A 25,303-nucleotide genomic window follows, 5' to 3' on the forward strand; every position below is an offset into this window, starting at 1 on the left:
AGTCTGTCATGGTAGTCACGTGGCTCGTTAAACAAAGTAGCGGGGACGATCAGATAGTGGTGGGAGAAATTCTTCTACCCGGCATCACTGTTTTCGCAACGGATGTTTCGAGCGACATTTTCTCCATAGTTGACGCGCGCACGCAGTGGTTCAATCGGCACGCGCGCAAATCCGCGGAACGCGACGCGGGAATTCCCGATAGCGATGCGCCAACATTAATTGTCGGGTCTCGATCAATCTCCACGGCCGTACGTGTAACGTTCTTAATTGCGATGTGATTTTCCGTGCTTCTGACGATCCTCCAAAGTCTAACGAAAGTTCTTGCAAATCAGTAGTTATAAGTGTTAAGCTATATATTGATTAAACCTTGGACATTTGCAGTGGTTTTTGTCATCGATATGGTCCTGACAACCTTCTTCTGCACAAACTTCTTCGAATAAATTCTTGTAAATCGTATGTATTATAAATAAATAAATATAAATAAATACATTAATACATATAAATGTATACATAATATAATAAAAAGAAGTTTGTAATTAAATATGAAAATTTATGCATATTTACTTTATATATTTCATATTTACATTTTGCAATTTTTTTGTACTACTTTTTTATATTTATAATTTTCGTACTTGATTACCTACTTCTGATTTCAGCATTGTAACACTTTCCGGTAAATATTTCAGTGACTTTTTATCACGTGAGTCAGAAGCTTTGTTGAGACTCAAGGCTGCAATTTTTTATTCTGACTATTTGAAATACCATCTAGTAGCCACAATAAAATTTGCAGTACTTCTTGAACAATCTTCATAATAACGTGTCATAAAATTTATCATTACAATGTGTAATTGTGCGTGCTGCAATTAGATAAAATTGGTGAAAGTGCATCATACAGAAACGTACAATCATACTACTGTAAAAGATTATCTAAGCAAATTTAAGAAATATATTGTGAAATTTATAGGTGTATTTTATAAAAGTGATGCATGTTTTGCCGTTTTTTTATTTCATGAAAAATTTGCACACATTTGTACACGCTCGCTTTGGAAACCTTGTATGAAGAGTTTTTTTAAATATCTGTTTCTTTTTTTAAAGATGTTTTTAAAACGCAATATCACTCGTGAAACAGCCAAATACTCGCGAAGCATGCGTACGTGTACACAGTAAAAGGACAACTAGAAGTGATATCTAAACCGACACGGAAATCGATCGGCCCCCATTATCGGCTTTAATGCTAGTTACGTGAGTAGTATCGCTGCTTTTATCAGTGCTTATTTAACGGACGTTACAAGCCCTTTTTACGGTGATAACGCGATTTATGCAAAACGAGACATTTGTAAGACCACTAAAAACTTTTAGCATTTTAGAGATAAAACCTCAGATATAAGAAAAAAGAAATATTTAAAGCTATAATTTACATAATGTTATATAAATGTTGTTTAATTTATTTACGTTTAAATCTGGTAAATTTTATGAATATTTTCAATTTATTTCAAAATTCTTACATAGAGGATACACAAAATAAATACTGGGAAATTATTATTTATTTTGTTAATAAAAGATTGGTTCATTATTTCATATCTTTAACACATATTTTATCCTCGTTTGGAATAAGATTATAAGTAGTAGCTTAAGTAGTCACCAACTGTTATAACATTCTTTTAGCAGAATCTTTTAAAAGATATGAGAGAAAAAAAATTATTTTTCTCTTCAAAAATTGCCCACAATGACTCATTAATATTTAAATTTTTTTAAAGACAAAAAGTAAATTTTGTAAAATAATGTAAGAAACAAATTTTTTTCTTTCTAGCATCAATATAATTAATTAGAAAATAAACATCCTTGTTCGGAAAAAGAATATAATGTTTAAATAATGCCAATTCTATCTTGAAACGATTTTTTTAGCAGTTCTGCTATTCAAACATTGTATAATTTTATTTTAAACAAAGAATAAAATCTAAAGACAAATTGTGGATTAATCTCTTATTGATAAAAAGTAGTATTGTGTCCTAGTTATGTTTCATATTATTTTATTCATTCTCTATATATGTACTTTATTTTAAATTTTATTGTGTACTTTTTCTTTCTGTTGTGTGTGTGTGTGTGTGTGTGTGTGTGTGTGTGTGTGTGTGTGTGTGTGTGTGTGTGTGTGTGTGCGCGCGCGCGCGCGCGTTAATAAATATTTTAGATATTTTTTATATAATATTTTTCTATACAATTTTTTTTAGAAATATTTTATAATTTTCTTAGAAATTACGATATACTTTGTCGTATAATATTCTGTTTTGTTTAATAATATTCGTACTTGATTATTATGTATATATTGCTTTTTTATTTTAGAAATAATATAATAATCAAAAAACTTGTATTTAAATTTTAAGAAATTTTAGGACTTTTTATGTATTTTATTCTCTATCATTGCACAAAATCATTATACATTCAGTATATTATTTTAAAAGTCATTTTTTATTTTTTATTAACAGAACTTTATAATTTATTTCTTCGTAGCTTATTATTAATACGAAATCTTTAGAAACAGCCCAACATAAAATGTTTCGCATCTAAAATGTTTTAAGTGAAACTAATGTGCTGCGCAAATTGCAAAATATTTTTGATGTGCCAATTATTGGACTTATAATGAACGAACGGTATAGACTCTCACTGCACGAATGGAAGAAACGGGTAACTCCTTATTGCTGCCATACGGCGTTTTTACCGTTACACATTACGCAACTTCTTCCTCGCACAGACCTGTGATATGCATGTACCTTATACTATTGCATCGTCATGCGTCAGACGGACTAACACGAAACCGCTTTTCAGACAAAGCCGAATTACTTCCGCGCACAAAACAAGAACGTTTGCACAATTGTTACAGAAATCGTCGGTGAAATCCAAAAAATTGTACGTCAATTCTATGCTTCTATATCCAATTTTATAATTCTGTTGCATTTGACGTACATATTACTGGATTAACTGGCAAAAGTTATCGAGAAGGTGCATTTATCTACATTTATCTATAATTCATGCATTCTTTAGCCTTGCCACTTTATACAATACTTAACATAATTGCACGCCAAGTATTTTGTATTCATAATCCTGTAATTCTAATAATATTCAATAAGTGATTAAAAAAGTTGAAACTTTATAAGCGTAGAGGCTAAAGCAGAAGACTTGACATACGGTTGAGAGTAATACATATTTGAATACATACTGTACATCACGTGTCCATAGATAGACACTAATAATGAAGTTTTAGTTCTGAAACAACGCGAAAAACATACTTAAGAGCACATACACGAATCAAAACAAGACTCAACTTTGCGAATTTTTTTGTGGAAAAATAAAAAGAGCAATTGTGTTTATTTTGTTGTAAAAATTATACCTTTCTGTAGTTGGCATTTTAATTTAATTAAAATATAATATAAAAGGCATCTCTCTCTTTCTCTCTTTTTTATTTAAATTTTTCTTTCATGTTTTTAAAAACAATATTTTAATGACTGCTGCTGTTTCAATAAATAAATTATCAGTAAAGACATTTCAGTAAACAAAATAGTACAAACTTTATAAAATTAAAACATAAATCTAGTGTTTGAGCTGTTTTTCAAAATATTGTCTTTGAACAAAATTGTAACTGATTAAATAACATTAACATCGTGAATTTTTATTATAAATGAAAATTTTTATTCGTTTCTACTGTGACAAAACTAAGCAATGTAAAAAATCTTACGTCAAGTACTAGTTTTTAACACCGAAAAAAATATGTAAAATGGGGAGCTGTCTTTAAGATATAATGGTTATACGGTTTTAACAATATGATTTTAAATTTAAATAATGTTATTTTATATTATTTTTTACTAAAATTTAAATAAAATTAAAATAAAGAGAAATATGATCTTTATCCTTTTCAGTTTTTCCACAAAAGTTCACAAAGATGGACTCATCGTTTTGACACTCGTAAATACCCCTTTAATTCATCTTCTAATTCAATTCAACAATTTTACGTTTGGTTTTTGAAAATTGAGCAACGATGTTAGTAATCATTAATTTCTTTTTAGATATTTTAGAGGAGCGTACATAAAATTATATATCTTTTATTATTATTACTTAAAAAATTAGAGAAACAACTCATATTTAATTCAAATATTCTAATTATTTTATTTAACGTTAATGAAACCGCTAAGGAAAACCAAGAAGATTGAAACGTTCAAGTTCACACGGTAAACAAATGACAATATAGACTTATGAGTTACATTTTTACGTCTTGTTTGCTCGTTCATTGGCCTTGTTACTCCAAGTATATTATTACTTAAACTTATATATTTTTTATCTACCTTTCGCATCATGATGTAAACTGCATATGCGATTTATTTCTAGAGTAAGTTTAATTTTTAATGCACCTTCTAATTCAATTATGTAATTTACAATACATTCACTATTTCAACACTGGGTGATGGTAATAGTTATTTCATTTTCAGATATGTATATCTATAGAAATCCACACGTAAGATTATATAATCTATATATTAGAAAATTTTTATTAACTCCGTAGATTACGGTATGATCGTTAACCGAGAATACAATTAAAGCGTCGTTGAAGCGCAAAGTATATTTGTGCCGCGATAGTAAAACCGTTTTAAATTTATGAAGATTAGCTTGCGTTACGCGGCGTTTTTTCTCGCGCAGTCTACTTTGCGCTCGTTCTTTATCCGCATTGCATCATATATTATGATGCGACGCAATATGTCAGTCAGGATATACAAAGGAATGCGCGCATCGTACAGTTAATGAAAAGCTACATTAAACTTTGCGCGTTTGAGATGCGGTGCCTCAATACATTTTCGCATGCTATTGTATGTATAATAATGAAGGCTTCATAACAGACATCTGTTAGTTCTCTGTGCATCTTCAAATCGATCAAACGCTACTAATGACATGTTGATTGTTCTGCGACGAATGCGGTTTGCAAGCTATTATGCACAATACTTCATGCGCAACATAAAACTTGCAAGTTTGAAGCAAGAATCTATATTTCTGTATCATCTATATTGAATTTTTCATAAAAAATTATCTACAAATGAATAAAGTAATGTAAACTAGAAAATACTTTTTTTTATTAATAAGTCATTAATATATGTCTTTAATACAGTCTTTCATTCTTGTTTGGAGTAAGATTATATAATACAATGTTTGAATAGTCATTAATGATCCAAGTAGAATAACAAGAACATCAAAGATGTAATAATGACTTTGGCTGGTATTTATCGTTTTAGGTATTGTCTTAAAGTGTCATCAACTAATCATAGAGCCGTATTAGCATCTTAAAATATTATTTGAGATGGCTTGAAATAAGATTCAACTGTGAATACTGGGCTTTGTCACTTATCGCTCTATCTGAGATAATGTTGTACTATTCTTTTAGTATAAACTTTTTAACAATAATAGTAAAAGAATAACCATCTATTAGTGACTATTCAACCATTGTGTGATCTTATTCGAAACAAGGATGTTTATCTTTCAAATGATTATATTGATGTTATGTAAATGAAAGACTTGCATATTCTAGAAAAATTTAATACTATTCTATAATGCCGGAGATAAGGTTTGCCGAAAATCAATGTCTCGGTTTGCGTGTTCCGATATACGAAGTACGTATTACTTTTGACCACCCACTCACGTCTCGTCCCGACAACGTTTTGCTCGTCGATAATCACGGCGCCAGCCGCGCGCAACGCGATCGTCCCTCGTGTACGGTGTAGTGTGGACCCTGGACAATTTTTCGGAACGAAACGATGAGATCATAATAGCGCGGATACAAGGAGAACACGGAGCCGGTGAGTCAGCGGCGAGTTGGTAACTGGCTTCGGGCTTTCCTCTCTCTTTTGCTCTCTCTCTCTCTCTCTCTCTCTTTCTTTCGATAGCTCGAGCTCTTTCCGTGCCGTCTTTTTTTTTCTCTCTCCTACCATATAATCCCGTTGTGGTTATTACCCCTCGCTCTTCGTCTCGTGTTTCTCAACGCTCTGACACTTTCGAATGAATGACCGGGCGCCGCGCCGCTGCGAGTCGAAGCAACTCTTCATTGCGCGCACAGTTCGCTCGGGCGCGCAGGTGATATGTATTGAAGATTTTGTCCTCCGTCGAGTTCGCCACGACGCTTCCCGATTAGGAGCGCACAGAGAATCAGGATTCTCTCCCCCGGGTTCCGGGAGTTACACGTAAAAGGCTCTCTGTACGTTGTAAGTATGGTGTACCTTGCGCCTCTCTATATTTTACGTCAATTTTTCTCACCGAGACATCGTCCTCTGCATCCTTACGTAAACTTTCTTATGCCATAATAACGTGTTTTTTTTTCCGTGACTTTCAATTTGCATGGTAGCTGAGCACTTCTACCGCGCGTTGCCGAGGCAATAATTATTTGTTCGGTAAACTTTGCCAAAGTGACAAAAAATTTGATGTGATGAATGACGTGCATGAAACAAATACTTTATGTGTAATTTTTGCTCTTGTTTGCATTTCTGTCTGACATGACTGATTGCGAGCAAGTAAAGCTTAGATTAAATAAGGCTGACTTTTGAATATATTGACTTATTTAAAAAAATATTTTACGCCTAGAATATATACTTAAAAAATGTGTTATTAAAACCTGTAGCAACGCGCTTTTTAAGTGCAAAAAATCTGGTAATAAATGGAGTATATATTAACTGTTTTATAAAAATTCACCTTCTGATTGTAGAAAATAATATGTATATATAAATTTTTTTAATAAGTGTATTTTTTTACAACGTGCACATCCTTTATGATTTATTTTTTTATCATTGTTAATTGTTTGTTATAAACTTATAAAGCTTACATCAGAAAATAATGATTTTCAATCATGCTATTTGAGATACTGAAATTGTAGCTTAAATAGCTAAAAATTACAAAATTAATTGAAGATAATTGATGTTTAGAGCAGAGTAAACTCTAAGGTGTTTGTAATTATTAATTATTTTGCAATCAATTCAGCAAATAATATTCAGTTTTTTTGTCTTTTTAATTTATTTTTAATTTAGACTTTATTATATTAATCAGTATATAATAAGGCCCAATGTCTGAGTTTAAAAATCTTTTTTGTTTATATGTATTTATAAATACATTTTTTATAAAAAATATATTTTGCTTTTAAATAATTAGAATAAAGATTTTATTCTCACATTATTTCTCAATTTATTTCGGTAATCCTGTATATACATATAAATAGAGTTTACAAAAAAGAAAATTAATTAGGTAGATTAAGCAGATCTAATTTGGCTCACTCAGATACCGTGTTTATCTTTTCTCAATTAAACATTTATTAATCAAATACATTTAATATATTATAATTTGTCGAAATAATTAGATTTCGTATGGAATTTTTCTGCAATATAAAAAATTCGAGATCTACATTGAAGAGGTTAGCTGCGTAATAATTTTAATGATTTATGTTGTTTATTACGAGACACCTAAGTACCGTATTTGAAACTAACTCCGACTCGCCGATCAGAATATTGACCGTTCTCAGTTTCTCAGTTTCAATCAACATTTGCGGTTTATCTCAGCTCTCTCCAATTTACTTAATTACCACGCTGTTTCATTAGCAATGCTAATCAAAATTATGCAAACAATAATCAGTTGAATATTACATCGATATGTACTCTCTAAATGGCAATCAGTGTATTATTCACTGATTTGCAGTGCTATACTTATAACTGTCATTGAGCATTCACTGTCTTTGAGTAAATTCAGCTTCAGAATTAGTGTATTATCACTGAAAGATTGGTGCATTTATTTTACTGATTAATAAGTTATAAATATAGCACTGAAAGTTGGTGTATTTTTACTGATTTCTTCGACTTTTCACTAATTGTAACTTAGAGAGTATGTTTCAAGTCTTACAACCGGTATCGGCAGTTACATAAAGCTGAAAATGTATATTTAATAATTAATATATTAAACAATTTTATAAAGCATTGAAATCCTGCAATAAAAAAATGGCATTTTTCAAATAATTGTACTAATTGCAAAATTATGCAGTTTATTTATTAAACGTGCTGAAAATAAAATTTTTTAATAAAGATGTACGTTTTTAATTTTGTTTTCTGAAATCGAATGTCCGCGAAGTCGCGGCTTTTTGCGTTATGTCGAAAAAGATCTAATTTTTGTTCGCTGTCATGTCCCGAGGCAATCGATACACAACTGTGCCTCGACGAGCTAGCTGCTTGGAAAGTGTAAGGGATCGCGAATCGATCGCTTGCTTGCTTGTCGGTTGCAAGGTCATGCAAAACTTTCGCGAAATAATTATCTGAACCGACCAGAAGAATGTTCGCATGACATGCTTCATACACAAGGACGATTCTCTGTGAATCATCCTTGGGGCAATGTGCCGGGCATCGTTATTAGCATGAGGAAGAGGCGAGATAAAATCTATCGAATTGAATTTATCACGCGGTTTATCTAACGCTATCCTCCCGTTCACCTATAGACGCTTTTTAGATTCAATTTATCTTTTAGTTAACAAATATGAGTCGCGTTATTTGACGTTGCACTGAAAAAAAGATTGTTAATTTGAATAAATCTTTTAACTCGATTAAATTTCTTCAGTTCAAGCGTTTATTGTACTTAACTTACAAATATATATAAAATATTTGAATTCAATTTAAGTATTTATATATTTAACTAAAATACGTACTTGAACTGGAGAAATTTAATCAAGTTGAAAGATTTAGTCAAATTAGCAACTTTTTTTCTCGATGTACCTTCCGACGTTGAGACGCACAATCGCTCAAATTATCGGTTTCTGAGCGAGAAACGTTTGCGAGATAAATCGGGCGTTATTTATACAGTGGGAGCGGCTCCTAGCTACACACTAGGCCACTTCGCGAATCAGCCATCATCGGACATTACACACGTCCTCTTTGTTGCCCGGTGTGCAGTCGTCTTGAACGCGACGCATCACGTATGATTCAGAGCGCGTCGCGCTTTGCCGGCGGACACGTTTCTCTTCGTACATCGCTTGTACGTTCGTTGTCCGTCTCGTTAATGATAACAAACAGCATCGTCTTCAAGTGCCATGTATATCTGACAACTGATGAGTCAATAATAAAATCTGAATACCAATGATTCCGTGATAAATGTTTCTGCACGCGTATTCTCTCAGGAGGAATAAACCTTCGAGCGATTGACCTATCGTTTCTGTCTCGAATTTCTTTTCTTATTTAAGCTTGAATTAAGTTAAATTCAATAAAAGTGAACATATGGCAGACACAAGTTTTTTATTTACGAATTTTTAACGTCGAATTTCCTCAGATCTTAAACTGAATGCTTCAAGAATGTTAAAAATCAATATTGTGGAAGTATTATGACACATCTTAAAATAACGAAAAAATGTCTTTTTGATTGAAAATCTATTAAAGTTGAAATTTCTTCTAAATGTCATTAATTTGAAATAAAAATTACAGTGTACTTATACTTATATCCCTTTTGCTCTAGACTCTTTCAATCTTTTATTTAAAAACGTTTTGTATCGTAATGTTTCAGATTATTAACGCGTGTGAAGCAAAAAGTGGAGCAAAATGTCCGAGTATATATACATATCCGAATGCGAATACATGCCGTGGCATTCTGCTCAGGGTCACTTGAGGTACAATACCTATGCAGAGCACAAGCTCGAGAAGACTGATGGCAAGCTGGCTATTAAAATTGTCAGATCTATACTTCGGCAAATGCCGAATGTAGGTAAGATTGAATTGTATCAGATAAAACATGTTATATACATAACGAATATATGTGTACTGGAACCAATTTGTTTGTGAAAACCTTCTAAGCGTGTAATTTTAATGCTTAAACAAATCTGTCATAGTTTGTCGTTAAATTGTTTGTCGCGTAAAGAAAAATCAGATTCCTCCAACTCTTTGAAAAAATTAGTCTTTCTAGCTTCAAAAATCTTCCGACAAAATTGATTTTATTCCTTACGCGGATCTTTTGTCTTATTTTTGTCTTATATTTTGTCTAATAATTTAAATAGTTATACTTATAATAAATAAAGAGCTAAAGTAAAATAATTTTTATTTTATATGTAAGATAATAAAATATTTGCATGTCTCAAGATTATATTTAAGATAATTTTTATCGAGAAAAAAATCTTTGTATCAAAAATCAAATTATACATTAAATTATGTCAGAGCAGATTTAATTTTATCAATCGGTTCTTAAAATTAGATCTGCTCTGAAATTTGAATAAAAGATTTTTGTTTTGTTTAGTAAATATACAAGAGATCAGATTACGAGTACTGCTTTTTGGACAGCTCTAGAATAAAACAAATAAGAGACAAAAAATAAAAATCAGGCTGTTCTATCGTGCAATCAATTAAAGATATCAACAATGGTTTCTGCAGTTGCAAATGAAAATTAGTAATTCTTTGTTTAATTTTAAAAACATAAAAGGTAAACGTAGTCAATACGATTGAGGAGGAATATTAATATGTTTGGCCCGTGTTGCGTACGCACTTCCGGGGAATATTCGCATTCGAATTACTTCCGGTCGCGCACAATGTTTCACGGGTAGCATTGTAATGACAATCGATCTCGGTCTTTTACGTTTCTAGACCTGGAACACTGCACGGATGAGTATATCACGCGTTTCCTGCTAGCCCGGAAGTATAACGCCGATCAGGCGGCGGCCCTGATAGCCGCTTATCAGGCGCAAATTATACATCGCCAGGATATCTTCGGCAATCTCACCGCCCGGGACCCGGCGCTGCAACGCGCGCTTCGTGCGGGAATACCGGGTGTTCTTCCCGCACGTGACAGGTACGAACAATAATCTCCTCTAGCACATTAATTTGACGTGCTGCTAATTTATTCTTATCCTTTTCGCCGTTATCAGCACGTGCCGCGTACGTGCCGGAAAATGCGTGACTAACAAAAGTTCTCTCTGCATAAATATTAATTCTCCATAGGCAATCATATATTTAGACTTAGTTTGCGTAGGCAGTCTGGGTCCTTTTTTGTCTGGCTCAATTTTTTTGTAAGTTTTTTTAGGCTTCCTGAAAATCTAGAAAAAAATCAAGGTTACTTTTCAACATGTTTACTACATATTACCAAGTAATTGTTTAATTCAAACGTAAAAATTTTTAGCCAATAGAAATTGCAATTCGTGCCAATTAAAAAAGAAGGACATATAAAAAAAATGGTTGCTTTTACACTGTAGACTGTGATTTTTAAAAAATGACACATTTGCGACGGGTCCAAGTAATTATTCTAACATTTTATTAAAAGCAATTATTTTAACATCTGAAAGTAAAACAATTTTATAATAATTCTGATAATTTGAGTTTTGTTGGGGAGAGATCTTACAATTATATTTTAGAATTTATTCAAATCTATTTGGTATAATTAGACAGGCCTGGATTCTGAAGCCTCAAGGTTTTCGAGGGATATCTCTAATCAATAATAAACACAGTTAATGACAATTACTGGATCATATTCTGACCTGACAAAGTCTGTTTACATCATTGCTCTTTCATACCGTTATTATTGTTTAATATGATGTCTCTCAAAGATTACCATGCTCTTTTGGCATTCCTATGAAGCATTCCAAAATAGTTTCTTGAAGAACCGACTCAATTCCGAGAATCTATTAATGGGAAAATCCCTAAGATAGAGATAAACGGTGCGGTGCAAATTATATGGATTATAAACTTTCATAATCGGTTGTCAATCAAATAAATCTGTGGACCAAAGAGCTAAAACGCGGTGTTAATTAACTTAAACGCCTCAATTCCCGCCTAACTCTTCAGTCACAAGACTGGATCAGCCTCTCTGGTGAAAATATAAGCGTAAGTGGCGTAAGTCGAATGTAAAGGGAAAGTAATAAAGCATTAACGCACCTTTTACATTTCATTGTTTCAATTTACGCTTCACAGAAGTTTCGTTAACGCTTCTATTACTCTCCCTTTACATTCGATTTACGCTCTGATTTATATATATTCTTACCAGGGCTCCAAAAACACTGAACAAATTATTCAAAATTGACAGCTTTTTAAAATCTTATTTTTCTTAATTTGTTTTAATAATACGTGACATAAAATAAAAGTTTATTTATTAATACTTATTAATCAAATATCTTATAGTTTCATGTTTTTTGTTTTTCCATAAATCAATAGGAAGGGCAGATGTGTACTGATTATTTTAGCGTCGCAATGGGATCCTGTAGCCGTGCCTGCATTGGCCGTTCAACGAGCAATCTTCTTAGTCCTGGAAACACTTATTCAAGATCCTCGAAATCAGGTGCGACACTCATTTATTTAGTAATCGATTGCTTATCTTACGAAATATTATTATGAAATGGCTGCTCTTGTTAAATTGTTAAAGCAACAATTTTTTAAAGAAATTATTTGGAAGCTATTTTTTCTGGCTTTGGACATATAAAGCGTGAAAACAAAAATATAAGGTCTATTCAATATTTTAAATATTACATACACAATACAGATAACAGCGAATAAAAAACAATAGTTTAATATTACGTAAAATTCAATATTAATAAAAAAATATATGCGACGAGTTTCGAATTTCGGTAAAATAATGTATACCTCTAACGAGGCTTAACTTAAACATTTTCAATTCAGTCGATGGCAACCAATGTTGTTTTATCCAATTAAAACCTAGACAACCAGCTAGACTCGACGTCCACACTGGCATTACTACATCCCACTTAACGATGACCTACGCTTGTTTTTTTCTTTTTGGCAGCAATCCGGTTTTGTCGCCGTGGTAGACTGGGGTGGATTCTCGTTACGACAGGGCGGTGCACTGGGAGCAACGGCTCTGCGAAACCTAATAGCTGCTCTACGTGGGCGATTCCCTGCCCGATTCAAGGCGATACACTTCCTCTCGGCTCCGCTCTACGTCCAGGCGACTCTAGCCCTGGTGAAGCCATTCTTAGACGAGAAGACGCGAAATAAGGTAGGACATGTCTAAACGATATGCATATACTTCTTCAGCGCACGTAATGGAAGATAATTATAGCTGTAAAATTTTTTGTAAGTATTTCTTGTAACTAAAATTTATTATTCACAAGTGGATTACTTAGACTTGATAATTCAGCTTCGACTTCCTATCCTAGTTTTTATCAAATCTAGAAGATATAATATACAATAGTATAATCGATTTCTGCTGCTTATGACGTAATCTGCAAGAAAAATTAATAGAGTAAGAGATGAATGTCTCGGGAAATTGGTACCCTCGGGAATATCTTTAAATGGCTACAAATTATTGTTCAGACATGTTAGAGTCAAGCTCAAAAACACTATCGTTTCTCTCTTCACAGATTTATCTGCACGGCAACAATCTCAGTACGCTTCACGAACATCTACCGACGGACATTCTGCCAGCGGAACTCGGTGGAACGGGACCAGCCTTCAACCCGGGATTGTGGGCCGAGCCGGTCATCCACTCGGCGATGAAAGAGGCCGAGCTCGCCGCTGCCGCCGCCGCCAAAAAGGGAAAAGAACGTCAGGTCGACCAGTCAAGAAGCAGCCAGCAAGAACCGGCCAACCTTCGAGACGGATCGGAAACCGCAAGTAGAAATCATCCGAGAAGCGACGGCTCAAACGTCTTGACGAACGTGGACAAAACATCCCTGAACAATTCTGACAATTCTGCGACGCACACTTCCGGGAAAATGCAGACGGACATAGACTTAAATGTGATAAATAAGCGATCAAATAAAGAGAAAGAAATGACTGAATTTGCGACAAAAAACAGTGTCGAAGAACAATTACATGAACAAATCAGTAACGGAAACAAAGATGAGACGCGTCATGCCGACGACAGAACAAACCAGATCAGAAACACGAATGACTTAACGTTCCTCGACGCGGATGTCAACCTGAACGAGTTCGAGATGATCTCCAGCAGATCGTGCAGCGAGAGCAGCAAGGACAATTCGTTGGATAATAGATTGGAAGAGAAGGCTCTCATCGCTACCGGCAACAATGAAGCAACGCCGTCGGAAAAAACGAATCTTATAACATAACGCTGATCTCCATAAATCTAAGTATTTGTAATGGTTGCTAATAGAAATCTATCTCTTCCTGTTGAACGAGTTTTTTTTAAGTAATACAAATCTGTGAGTAACAGCTTAAGCAATCTCGGGAGCAATCATAATTTTATCGATATTAACAACAGATTTCCTTATAGACTATTTTTTAGATATAATTTTCTGGATGTAATTTGTGTGGTTCGGTGCTCTTCTGGTTGCAGATTTCCGCTTGGAATACATAAAACCAGAAAGTGAAATTTTTATATTGATCTTAAAATACTACTAGAAGTAAGTATTTAAAGCGTACTGAAAAGTCTTCGAACGTTTTTATCGTTAATTGTTAAAAATGTTAAATTTGAATTAAAGTTTACACGCACAAAAGAGAATACGATATATTCTATTGTGTTATGATCGATTCTTAGGCATGTTTTGCTTAATTATGACAATTGTTGAAACTGCGGTACCTATTTTATTAATTATAAAGGCAGCTCTTCCTAAAACATCTAATTAGTATCAAAGAGGCTGTAATAGAAAAATAAGGGCTGTTCATGGTACTTCATAATCATTCTTACATATTTTAATACAAGAATCAGACATGTTTCGGAACATATCTGATTTATATACGGTTAATTGCTTTTTTCATTATACATGATAGGTTTCTTTTTATGGGAATTGAATAATGAATGAGTATAAGAGTATAAGAGATTTCATAAAACATACATATAAATATCATATACATTTAGCAATAGTCTTATTCAGAGCTTCGTATGTATTAGCACAATAAATATTTTCGATATAATCTATATACTTTTTAAGTGATGTGAATAAAGTTTTAAATAGTATTAACGAACTAAAATATATTTCCCTCAACTTTTTTAAAATTCGGATGCTATATTTTAAACAAATACTGAAATTTGTTTCAATAACTGTTCATTTTATCAATGAAATTTATTTTTTGCATATTTGTATTTTACATATTTGTATATATGTAATAAATTATTCAATATGAAAGAGCAAATCATGAATATGTGGCAAACATTTTGAAAATCAAAATTCTAGCTTACATTTTGATGAAATATAATATTATTGCGTTCCTGAAGTTGTGCGAATATTGCGTATGTGAAGTGCAATTGTGCAAGTGTTATGTTTTATTTTTCTTGCTATAGCTCTGGACGCAACAATATATTTAACTTAAAATTGTATTTCAAACAACTTACAATCTGTATTTTTCTTTATTGACAATATATATTCTATATTTTATACTAACTACTATAAAAATATTTAATTAAGCTACAAAATTATCTTACTTCAAAGAAATTAAAAATATGTATATTAATAAAGTATGTTGTTCAATATGTCAGGGCTGCTGAAAAAAGAACAATGGATATAAGGAGAATATAATTGTGATAAAATAATATAATAAAAATTTATTTCTTTCGGTAGATAAAATATATCTGTATAAATTCTCAACATCAATACACGTCTTAAATAACATCGAATGTCTTATCACATGTTACCAGAAACACCCTGCTACCATCTGAGTTCATATACATTATGTATGAAAATAGAAAATTCTACATAGAAATCTGAGATATAAATACTGGAATTCAACATAAAATTGAATATTATTATATAGACATTTTCTGTGTTATACAAATATTTAATGTCTCATTTTGGGAATTAAATTTTATTTTTCCTATAAGAGAAAGAGTGTATGTACACATGATTATTTTATTTTATGTTGAATTAAATAATATCGTAGGTACAATTAATTATATTAATATTGATCACAATATCATTGTATTATTTTAAGGAGTCCTGATAAGCAATACTTGCTCACAAAATTGATACACATTCTCTTTGTTTAAATATCAATTTTTTGGAATTTTATAAATGCAAGAATCACAACATAATCATATCATATAAACTTATACATTATGAAACTTATGAAATATGAAATATTTGTAAGAAATTTTATAGTAAATGCATGTCAAGTGTACATATATATATATATATATATATATATATAATATATACACACACACACATATATATACATTTATCATATACATATCCGTATATAATTTGTACTTTACCTCGATAGTGTTTGAATGAAAATCTTGAATACAATACTTTGCAAGAAAAAGATGGCAGGGTTTGGTAAGATGAGGCTTTATGTGTGTCATTCATAGAATTATTGTCTATGATAGTATTGACGTCAAGCTACTATTGCTGGTGGTACCCAGCCTCCGAAACCTCGTTCCAATTCTTCCGCAACAGCGAACGTCAAATGGTCTTGATAAAGTCCTGCTACGACCTACATAATAAAAAATACATCATTTAAAATACAAGACAACCTTTAACACGATTTTCCGTTTTTCGATGACATTGTGCCGTTGAGCAAAAAATAACTCCAAAAATGGCCTGTTTCATTACCCTTAAATTCGGACTTAAAGATGCTAAATGATAGTTTATCATAAGACGTTAATCCTCCAAGATTTTCAAATCGAGTTTACTTTTTATTGCTGAGATATGAGGAGTTAAAGGGGTAATGTTTTTGTTTAAAAAATTAGAACTCTAGACTTAGTTGAGAAACAATAATAATAATAATAATGTTAATGTTAATAATCATCAAGAAAATATTGTTATTAGAAATTATCACATTAGTCCTCACATGTTAAATATAAAATTTTTTGTAAATTGGTAACACTGACATATTTTACATGCTCGTAGTCTTTTTATCATGTCGAGCAGTGTAACACTGTGTCATTTGTGTACCTTGTTGGAAAACAGCCCATGATATTGTCCCGCCAAAATCAACTTTTGTCTGCAACATTTTTTGCTATCAGCTATAACCACCGGGTAATTTGCGTAGAAAGATTAAAATAGCCTACCCTCGGTGTGTAATGACAAATTTGACCCTTCATATCTCAGTAATAAAAAGTGGGCTTAATTTGAAAATTTTGGAGAATTACTGTCTCATGATAAACTACCATTTAGCACCAAATTTAGGTCTGAATTCAACAAGGGTGACAAAACAGGCAATTTTTGATCTGTTTTTAAAATCACTTTTTCGATGTTATCGGTTCACGGTTGACGGCACAGCCCGATTATAGTAGTATATTATTTAACAAGTGCGGTGAATCGGCTATTTCCCATAAACGCGGGAAGTAAACGCACGAGCTGAAGGCGAAATTTTTTAATTGTGTTTAAAAATAAATCCCTTATGTTTGAAAATACTTTAATAAGTGCTTTTATATTACATGTGTTTATGATAAAAAATGTGTGGTTCAGCTCGTATCAATAACCATACTTTGTCTCAATCGGATGTACGTGTAACATCGCAAATCGCAAAGTGTTAATAAAAATATTAGTTTAAAATACAAATAAGACACTAGTAACATAAAAATCAAACATCTAATACACACCTGTATTCCAATAGGAAGCCCTTGTTTATTTAAACCTAATGGACAAGCTGTAGCTGGTAGGCCCAACACATTAATGATTGCAGTGTAAGAAAAATTAAACGGTTTGCATAATGGTTCATGGTGCATTGGAGCTGCAGTGGGATGTGTTGGATACAAAAATACACCATCCTCTCCTAAAATATCCTTAAAAAATATCATAAAACATTATATATTTTTTCATATACAGAAAAATCGTGACATTCAAAATATATTTTGACAAAATAGTACGACATAATGATTCAATTCAGTAATACCTTAAATTGTTGAAAAAGATCTTTACTCTGTTGAATAAGTCGAACATGTTTCTCACTCCCATGTTTTAAGCCGAATTTTTCGAACATGGCAGTGAGAAGAGCGACAAAGGTATGATTGCTCAGAAATAACATCCATTTAATGCATTCTAACCAGATATTAAGTTGACCTTTCCTATTGGTCAGTTCGTATGAAAAGTCTTTTTCGTCTTTGCATGCCATGTTCGCTAACCAGAGGGCTACGCTCTTTTTTAACATTTTGACATTTAATTTCACGGCTTTAACTTTGTGCGCTTTTTCAAAATAATCCACCACTCTTTTCATAGCAGCTTTTATTTCTGGGTCCACTGGTGAAATTAGGTATTGACCACCATCATCTTCCATATAATAAATCTAAAGTCACATAGAAATATAGTTTTCTGGTTATTGTATGATTAATTAATATTTCACTGCAAAAGCATGCATAAATTAAAATTAAAATCAAGAAATTATTATTTTTATTTTAATATTAAACCAACTTGCCTTGATTCGCGAAATGTCTACTTTCTGATTTAATTTCAATAAATCAGTATTTTTGTCTGCAATAATTTTAAAAATTAACAACAAATCTTGCGCATATCTACACATTGGTCCAATGCCAAGTAATTGATCTTGGTCGAAACTATGTGCACTAGGGTATTGGCCATCATTCGAGACAATTCCTACAACAAAAATGATATTTTCATTACACGTTCCCAGCTAGCAAAATGACGTAAACTTTGCGCGTAAATTTGCTAGTAAAGCATAACAACAAATTTGCAGCAAGAACAAGGCAAAACTTGCTGTACATAATATGATAGCAAATTTGTGGCAAGAATAGAGCAAACCTTGCTGTACATAGCATGATAGCAAATTTGTGGCAAAAACAAACCTTGCCATGCACAATATGATAGCAAATTTGTGGCAAGAACAGGACAAAACTTATCGAAGTTAAAATCAACAAAAATAAAATATTGGACTGATTAGTCCAATATCATATGTAAATGATGCAATCGTACTTGGTTCTCTGTTCTCGACGAGCCCCTTTTATTAATCCAGTAGATAAATCTTTTTCACGAGAAATGCGCCATCTCGAGATAAATAGTAAAGTCACCCAGAAATAAAGTTTAAAACCCGATAATGCAACCCTGTTATTTGCATAAAATGTGCGTCATACTATTTGCGACAAGCCTTGCCAGCAAAAACTAAGCTGTTTACAGACACACCTTGTCGCAATTTGCAACCTTGTTGCAAAAGTGTGCTCGGCAAGTTTTATTTTGTTCTTGCTATTAATTTGCCGTTATTCTGTGCTTAACAAGATTTTCTGTTCCTGCTATAAATTTATTGTCATATCATGTAGCAAGATTTGCTCTGTTATTTGCTTAAATTTTGCATTTTATCATGTCGGAGCAAATTTTGTAATTTCTCTACGTAATCTTTATGTACAAGTCTTTCTCTGTTATTTGCAGCATCGTGTGATGAAAACTTTTGCCGTAAATTCGCTCAAAACTTTTAGAAGACAAAGCAACAGAGAATTACTTGTAATAAAATTGTTGTCAAAATTGAAATAATCCTTGCTGTAAAGCTTTCACGATATGTGATTTTAACAGGCCTGGCTAGCTGAGTTAATAACAAGAAACATGCATTATCCAAGTATTGAATCTTTCTCACCCTTAGATGGCTTATGGCCAAAAATTCCATTGAAGAATGCTGGCATACGAATAGAGCCACCAATATCTGAGCCAATTCCAAATGGTGCTCCAGCTGCTGCTTGTAAACAACCTTCACCACCCGAAGAACCGCCTACAATATGTCTGAAAGTGGATAACGATGAAATAAGAAGTTCCTGTAGAATTAAATCTTGTTATGATTTTTGCCATGCACTTCGATTCAAGTGATACTTAAAAGTCATCTCGTCTAACAGTGGCATATTTTAAAAAAATACATATAATATACATATTTATAACATACATGTAATATATATTGGGCATTAAATTAAATAAAATATTTATCATTAAAAATTATACACACAATTATTCTTTACAATTTACTTGTACATTATAAAGAAAAATTAATATGATTTTCTCAAACGTATCTTTTGTCATAATGTTTCAATAAACAATCATGTTTTTAATGTAACTGATGTTTTATGATGTAACTGATTATATTGTACTGATGATGATGTATCAATCATACCTTGTATTGTAAGGGTTTTTAGTAATACCAAATAGACAATTGCTGCTTTCCCACCACATAGCTAGTTCTGAGACATTTGTCAAGGCCAGAGGTATGGCTCCAGCTGACCTTAATAATTTTATCACTTCTGCGTCTTTATCAACGACAGTATTCTTACGTGCAACAAGCCCGGCTGTTTGCTGCATGTTTTCGATCGCGATACAATCCTGTAATGTAATAATACAAATGGAATTCTTCAATTATAATCATATTATGTTAATAGATAACAAACAAGAAAACCTAATCGCTTGATCTATCATCTCTAATGGAATTAAAGTATGAATAAAATAAGAATCAAAAGTTACCTTGGTGGTAAAAGGTATGCCGAATAATGGTTTCTCTTTGGCCAGAAACTCCACGGATGGGGCATCCTGAGATTTTAACAGTTCGTCGCATTTTTTCGCTTCTTTAAGAGCTTCATCAAAGCGTTCCGCAACTACACAGTTGAGTATCGGTTGGATCTCTTTTATTCTTTCTATGTACGAAGATACCACATCTTCCGAAGTTAACTGTGAATAATATGTAATTACGTTATTAATTTAGCATAGGCGGAAGTGCGCAGCGACATTGCCTAGTTAATAAGGTTTTCCCTGGTCATTTTATTAAAGTATTTACAGCGACACAGATATTCTTTTATACTTCAGAAAAATAAAGATGGTTAACAAAATAAAAAAATGTACTAAATTTAAAATATAATAAAGAAAGTACATCCTTTATGCAAGTTGTTGTAATTTTTTTCATTTAAAATAAGCATTTAAAATGTTATTAATCATATGATTAATGTATAAATCAAATTTTAATTTGTATTATCAGATAATTCAAACCTGGTAAAAAAATTTTTCATATAAAAACATATATCTATTCAATAATCTTCTTGTAATCAGTTGTTTTCCAGCAAAAAATTTCTGTCTTTTCAGTATGATTATTTATTTTATATAAAAGAGAAATTTTACAAAAAAAACTAATATAATTATATATAGAAATATTTATATATATTTAAATGTTTTTATATAAAAAACTTTTTATCGAAAAACGACTGATTATAAGAAGACCGTTGAGTAGATAACTGGTAGAAGCTTATCAAAAGCGCATTGTCAAGATTTATTCCTTAAATGAGGAATTAAGCAGAGAATTTTAAAGTACAAAGACTTACTTGTCTGTTTCGAATTTTTAAAGCTAAAGTGGTTGTGCTGTGTAGGAGAGTTAAATCTTTGATAGGCGGTTGAGATGCTGCCGGCCCTCTGATATAGGCAACTAACAGTGATAGTCCTCTCACAACTAGTTCCACCATGCGATGGCATACACCTAGAATCTGTCGAGTTTGCATTCTGCCTTGTATTTGTTCTTCAACTGATATTCACCTGTCAAAGAAAAAGAAATGCAAATTTATAATTTTAGTTACATTAATGCGAGAATAAAAATGCATGATTCAAAGAAAAAATATAATAGCCGGAGAGATATATTTTGCTACATTGTATACCTGATTAGTTGGTAGGTCGAGTTTTAATTAAAATGCGATTTAAAAAATTTATTTTCGTCCATAAATTTCTATGTAAAATTCGTTAAAAATAAATCTCTCTGGAGTTTCACATCGAAAAAATAACATTTTACACGGATAAAACAATTTTGTTAAAGTATCTAAAAATTTAGTATATATGTATAGATATAACAGATTTGAAAATAATTTTTAAACTATCAAAATAATTATATAGCTCAAGCTAGTTATTAGAATGTCAAAATGTTTTGTATCATTGTTCATCAATCTTAAGTATTAAGTTAAATATTTAGATACTTCACTGAAATCGTTCTTAATAAGTTTATTAAGATAGATAGACAAGTTTTAGTTTTGTCTCAAATTATATTTAACGGCAGTCATAAAATATTGCACAAGAATAATTGATTTAATTTCGTAATTTGAAAGTTATAAATACGCGAGTCACTCCAAAACACCAAGTAAACAGCAGAAAGAGATTATTTCCATACCATCCAAGCAAGATTACATTATATGACAATTATAAAAGTTATAAAAAGATCGTTACAACGTGGTGCATACTGATCCAATGTAAATATCATGATTCATCATTCTGCCTTGGACAATGTCGCCGTTAAGACTATCTCGTAATATCAAACATGAGCATATGCGCATATAATCGCTTATCGCGATTCATTGGCTTCTTTCAACATTTTAAATGCCCTGTTTTGAAATAAATAATCTTTCATGTTTTTCATATTGTTTCAACGAAATATAAACAAACACGGTGTTTTAAACTGTTGTAACAAAATAAAAAAAAAACGTCAATTCAGAAATAAAGCAATTTGTAGTAAGGACCAAATACAAAGTGATTCTTTGCTATCTCTCACATTTAGTTACAAATGTGAAAAAAATCAGGAAAGAAAATTTAAAAAAAGTATTCTCAAGAAATGATATAATATTATTATTCCTTTGTTATTAAAAAATAATAAGGCAATAATATTATACTCTTTATTTTTTTTATTGTATATTTGTTATGTTAAAAAAATTGAAAGAACAATATCGAAATTTATGCTTTATAAATGTATTTGAATTTACGAAAGAACAAAATTTTGTACTAAAATACAAAGTTCCAAGTTCATTGAACACTGGCTTCTAGATAACATCGCTAAAAATAAGTACAAACGCTTCAAAATCGCATGGCTTGTGCACCTCACGTCTTCGACCACTGGTGACTTAATCGGCGCGTTGGCGATAAATAATAGGTAAATGACGAAATGCGGGAATATCGCGGCATGGAAAATTGCGTCAGTATTCCTAGGCAGACCGATTTGAGAACATAAATTTTACAATGATACCCGCTTACTCCGGACAAGCCATTAATGATGTAATCGCAAAACTAATACGTGTCAAGGCTAGCGAGACAATAGGTTTGAATTTAAGCAGCTTTGCAAATAACAGAATTAAAATACAAAACGACCCCAATCGTATGCTTTTGTGACAACGGTGAAACGTCGATAAACTTTGTCCGCATTACAGGATTTAGTTACGATGTTATTTGCCAAAGAGTAAAAGTTTCAAAGCGCCGAGTCTTGAAAGTGCAAATTCATCCAGTTTCAACAGCAATTTAATTAGCAGCTTAAGTTGAAAGTTCAAAATTTAATGCAAATGGCGCATGCTCATTATACTATTTGCAGTATTACAAGTGTAAAAAGTTTGACAGACTCTTAATTAGTTCCTTTCCTAAAAGATCTCTATCAATTTCTGTTCATTTATGTTTAACGTCATTTTTATGGGCAATTAATTAATGTATTTATTATATCAAGTAATTAATTATATATTATATCAAATATCACATATACAATAGTATAAGCAATACAAATATTTTATATATACAATATGTTACAATGTAAAATAAATGTATATAAAAATAAGTATACAATAAATATATATAAAATTTAAAGTTTGATATTGTAAACGAATCAGAAAAAGATCTTTCAGAAGAATTAATTGAGAGACTCGATTTCGTTTATCGTATACAGGAGTACAACATAAAAACGAGTTTACGAGTTGTGAATACGTTACGTCTGGTTTAATACATATTTGAATGTCATCAGAGTACTCACCGCGCGACACGAACCGCTTCTCGTTTTAAACAAGGCTATTTCGTGCCATCACTCAAGATACATAAGGTTATAAAGCCGCTACAGGAGTAAAGATAATACAATTGAAATAGAACAAACGAGCGGAATTTAATAGTACCTCACATTCGATACATGACAAATCAATATTACGTTTATTGACGAGTGTATCTTAACGCGATTTGTATTAACCCACAAACAACATTTCTTCAGTACACTTGATGAAATAAACAAAACACGCATTTATTATCTGTCATGTTATTAATTAGTCGTTAATTATGTAACAACACGAATTTATTGTTATGGCCACAGAATAAGAGACACAGCTGGAAGAGTTGAAGTGTCAACTCGTTTCGCTACACATAAACAAAAAGAGGGCAATTTGATGAAACTTATAACAAAGAATATTATTTATGTAGTACTCAAGTTTGTTTGAACGATGCGCTCTACTCTAACAGAGTATGAATTATTAATACCTGTCACGATGTCACAATGCAAAAGTACATTCCTGTATAGTTGAAATGGACAGAAAATGAAATGGAATATTGTATATGCGAATTAGAAATTTTAACAACCTATTTACTTTTATCGGGGATGAATGGGAATATTTATAGCTTATCATTTGTGTTGCTTGAGATTTCAAAAATCTCTTGTACTTAAAACGTGATAAATATTTATACGGGTGTTGGAGAAAGAAAAAGCAAAGATTCAAAGTACAAGTAACATTTATTGAACAAGAGGCCTATTGAGATAAGTTGAAGAGATATCGTCATTTTGCAACTTTTATACAGCAAAATTGCAGACGTGTATGCGATTGATCAATAGATGAATTAAAAATCTCGGCTTACATAACGGGAGTTATACGCGTAATGTACTATTCATTTGTCAGATAAATGTCTGGAAAAGATTTATTACTTTATCTGAAAACTTATGCAAAAGGCATTGAACGAATAATTTAACAAGCTTCTTTATTATTTCATCTTATTTAACATTTTTTATACAATTTCTAATATTTACTGTTTTTCCGCTGTGTGTAATCAAGAAAAAAAAATTATATATTCTCATTATTTAATAATAAATTTTCAATTACGAAAAAAATGTTGGATAAAAATTAATAATATTTGAAACTAAGAATTGGAATATTTTAATACTGTTATTATCAAAACAATCAAATATGTATTGTGCTCTCTTTAAATGCGCTACTATAACAATAAAATCTTATCGACTATTATAATGTTGAAATAAAAATATAATATTTTGTAAAATTTAACTTACAAACTCTTTACAGGAGATTTTATATTCTTACTTAATATGAAACAACAATTATTGTTAAATTCATATAATACTAATTGTTTTTCTGCGCGTGCAAAAGATGTGAGATTGCAACGTACTATTGATAATTATATCCTTATTTTACATGCGCTCTTTCAGCGCTTAGCACCGTTAAACTGTTGCAGAAAGATAACCATTTGATGTAAATACATACATGTTAAGTGTAATAAAAATATAAAATAAAAAAAAGGAGAGAAGTACTGCCACACCTTCATTATATTATTTATCGATGGTATCGCTACGAAACATCATAGCTAACATTATTTACGACACGAGACTAAAATCCAGAATTATTTCATTGAGGCTAAATTAATTCTATTTAAGCAATC

The 25,303-nt window shown here is 31.6% G+C and overlaps 2 protein-coding genes across 7 annotated transcripts in view; one reads left to right on the forward strand and one right to left on the reverse strand.

Moving 5' to 3' along the window:
• Positions 1 to 15,508, forward strand: LOC105839288 (clavesin-2). 4 transcript variants are annotated; one of them, XM_012685484.3, is made up of 7 exons: positions 1 to 453; positions 1,096 to 1,242; positions 9,556 to 9,753; positions 10,623 to 10,827; positions 12,183 to 12,306; positions 12,769 to 12,981; positions 13,346 to 15,508. In XM_012685484.3, the coding sequence occupies exons 3-7, from the start codon at positions 9,591 to 9,593 to the stop codon at positions 14,051 to 14,053; spliced, it is 1,413 nt and encodes a 470-aa protein (XP_012540938.1). In that variant the 5' UTR covers positions 1 to 453; positions 1,096 to 1,242; positions 9,556 to 9,590; the 3' UTR covers positions 14,054 to 15,508. The 4 variants fall into 4 exon arrangements, with proteins under 4 accessions (XP_012540938.1, XP_012540937.1, XP_012540940.1 ...); XM_012685483.3 differs by lacking the exon at positions 1,096 to 1,242 and having other exon boundaries at positions 2 to 453; XM_012685486.3 differs by lacking the exons at positions 1 to 453; positions 1,096 to 1,242 and adding an exon at positions 4,182 to 6,236.
• LOC105839291 (fatty-acid amide hydrolase 2-B) overlaps positions 15,472 to 25,303 on the reverse strand; it is a 14,980-nt gene continuing 5,148 nt past the window's right edge. For all 3 annotated transcript variants that reach the window (XM_036283522.1, XM_012685495.3, XM_012685496.3), the window contains exons 2-9: positions 21,184 to 21,391; positions 20,336 to 20,539; positions 19,992 to 20,197; positions 19,467 to 19,609; positions 18,300 to 18,478; positions 17,781 to 18,170; positions 17,488 to 17,670; positions 15,472 to 16,376 (exon numbers count right to left, since the gene is read on the reverse strand). In XM_036283522.1, coding sequence (XP_036139415.1) covers positions 16,278 to 16,376; positions 17,488 to 17,670; positions 17,781 to 18,170; positions 18,300 to 18,478; positions 19,467 to 19,609; positions 19,992 to 20,197; positions 20,336 to 20,539; positions 21,184 to 21,357 — 1,578 coding nt within the window. In that variant the 5' untranslated portion in view covers positions 21,358 to 21,391 and the 3' untranslated portion in view covers positions 15,472 to 16,277. The remainder of the gene's footprint in view (positions 16,377 to 17,487; positions 17,671 to 17,780; positions 18,171 to 18,299; positions 18,479 to 19,466; positions 19,610 to 19,991; positions 20,198 to 20,335; positions 20,540 to 21,183; positions 21,392 to 25,303) is intronic.

Source organism: Monomorium pharaonis, chromosome 2 (assembly GCF_013373865.1).
Source record: "Monomorium pharaonis isolate MP-MQ-018 chromosome 2, ASM1337386v2, whole genome shotgun sequence".
Lineage (NCBI taxonomy): Eukaryota > Metazoa > Arthropoda > Insecta > Hymenoptera > Formicidae > Monomorium > Monomorium pharaonis.

Coding starts and splice junctions, on each gene's coding strand:
- LOC105839288 (XM_012685484.3), top strand. CDS start 9,591: ATGTCCGAGTATATATACATATCCGAATGCGAATACATGCCGTGGCAT. Junction 9,754..10,622: donor TCGGCAAATGCCGAATGTAG/GTAAGATTGAAT, acceptor TTACGTTTCTAG/ACCTGGAACACTGCACGGAT. Junction 10,828..12,182: donor GTTCTTCCCGCACGTGACAG/GTACGAACAATA, acceptor ATAAATCAATAG/GAAGGGCAGATGTGTACTGA.